The 1,018-nt window shown below is 40.9% G+C and overlaps 1 protein-coding gene across 1 annotated transcript; it reads right to left on the reverse strand.

The window, feature by feature from the left end:
• Positions 1-15: 15 nt before the first annotated feature.
• On the reverse strand, positions 16-846 carry LOC110037650 (large ribosomal RNA subunit accumulation protein YCED homolog 2, chloroplastic-like; the record flags this gene model as incomplete). Its single annotated transcript, XM_020742349.1, has 3 exons — positions 570-846; positions 300-491; positions 16-79 (listed from the first exon to the last, which is right to left on the reverse strand). Coding segments are annotated over exons 1-3 (421 nt in total), but the record flags the coding sequence as incomplete, so codon positions are not given.
• Positions 847-1,018: the final 172 nt, after the last annotated feature.

A 1,018-nucleotide genomic window follows, 5' to 3' on the forward strand; every position in this document is an offset into this window, starting at 1 on the left:
ATGATGAGAAGCAACAGCTGCATTTTCTCTTGATAGATGTAATGATCCTTCCATGCACTGAGAATCCAAAACCAGTGTGCTGACAAAATCACATAATTTCCTGAGTTGTTTTTTGCAATAATAACAGGAGGAATTCATATATATTTTAGGCATTATGTAGAGCTGAAATTCACCATATCATGGAACAAAATATGACTGATTCCATCAAATATTTCTCGATTTAGGGTTTAGGGTTTCAGAACACGCCAATTTGTTTACAAAAACAGAAAATAAAATGTCCATGTAGGGTTTAGGGCAACCTTTTGAATGGAAAGGCTCACGAGGATGTCGGCATTCTTATCTCCATCCTCAGCCAACTCGGCGAGCTGAAGCTCTCTCAGAGAGAGAAGATACTCGCTGCTCCATCGGCCTTGCCATCTCCCGCAGGAAGTCGAGATAGTGATCAAATGCCTTGCCGATCTTCCGGATTTGTTGGTTTTCCGCTTCGAATGCTGCGCATTTGAAAACAACCCTAGTTCAATCAAAGGAAGAAGAAGAAGAGGGAAAAGAAAAGGAAGTGGGCGAGTTACAGGAAGTTTATTTGAGGAAGAAGCTCTGGTTCTGAAGCGTGGGGAAGGAGAAACTGAGACTGAAGGCTTCTTCTGGGTTTTTTGTGCTGTTGTTTTAGGGCTTTGTAGAAGATAGAGAGGATGACTTAGATGCTCTGAGATGAAGAGGTGGTGAAGTGCTGCCATGAGCTCTTTTCGATAAGAGAGGCAGAATCCTTTGTCCAGACTTATCTTAAAGAAGAAGATTAAGTGACGGGAACTAGTCCAAATTATAAATCACTTTTTCACAGGCCGAAAAATGTTAGAAAGTCTCTCAAGCTACAATGATGTTAATGTCCGGATAAATTTATTATCAAGAACAGACGACTACTGATAATGTTCGGTAGTCGTCGGTAGGTGATGGTTATACTGATAATAGACGACTACTGATAATGATCGGTAGTCGTCGGTAGGTGATGGTTATACTGATA

Source organism: Phalaenopsis equestris, unplaced genomic scaffold (assembly GCF_001263595.1).
Source record: "Phalaenopsis equestris unplaced genomic scaffold, ASM126359v1 Scaffold222805, whole genome shotgun sequence".
In the NCBI taxonomy this organism is placed as follows: Eukaryota; Viridiplantae; Streptophyta; class Magnoliopsida; order Asparagales; family Orchidaceae; genus Phalaenopsis; species Phalaenopsis equestris.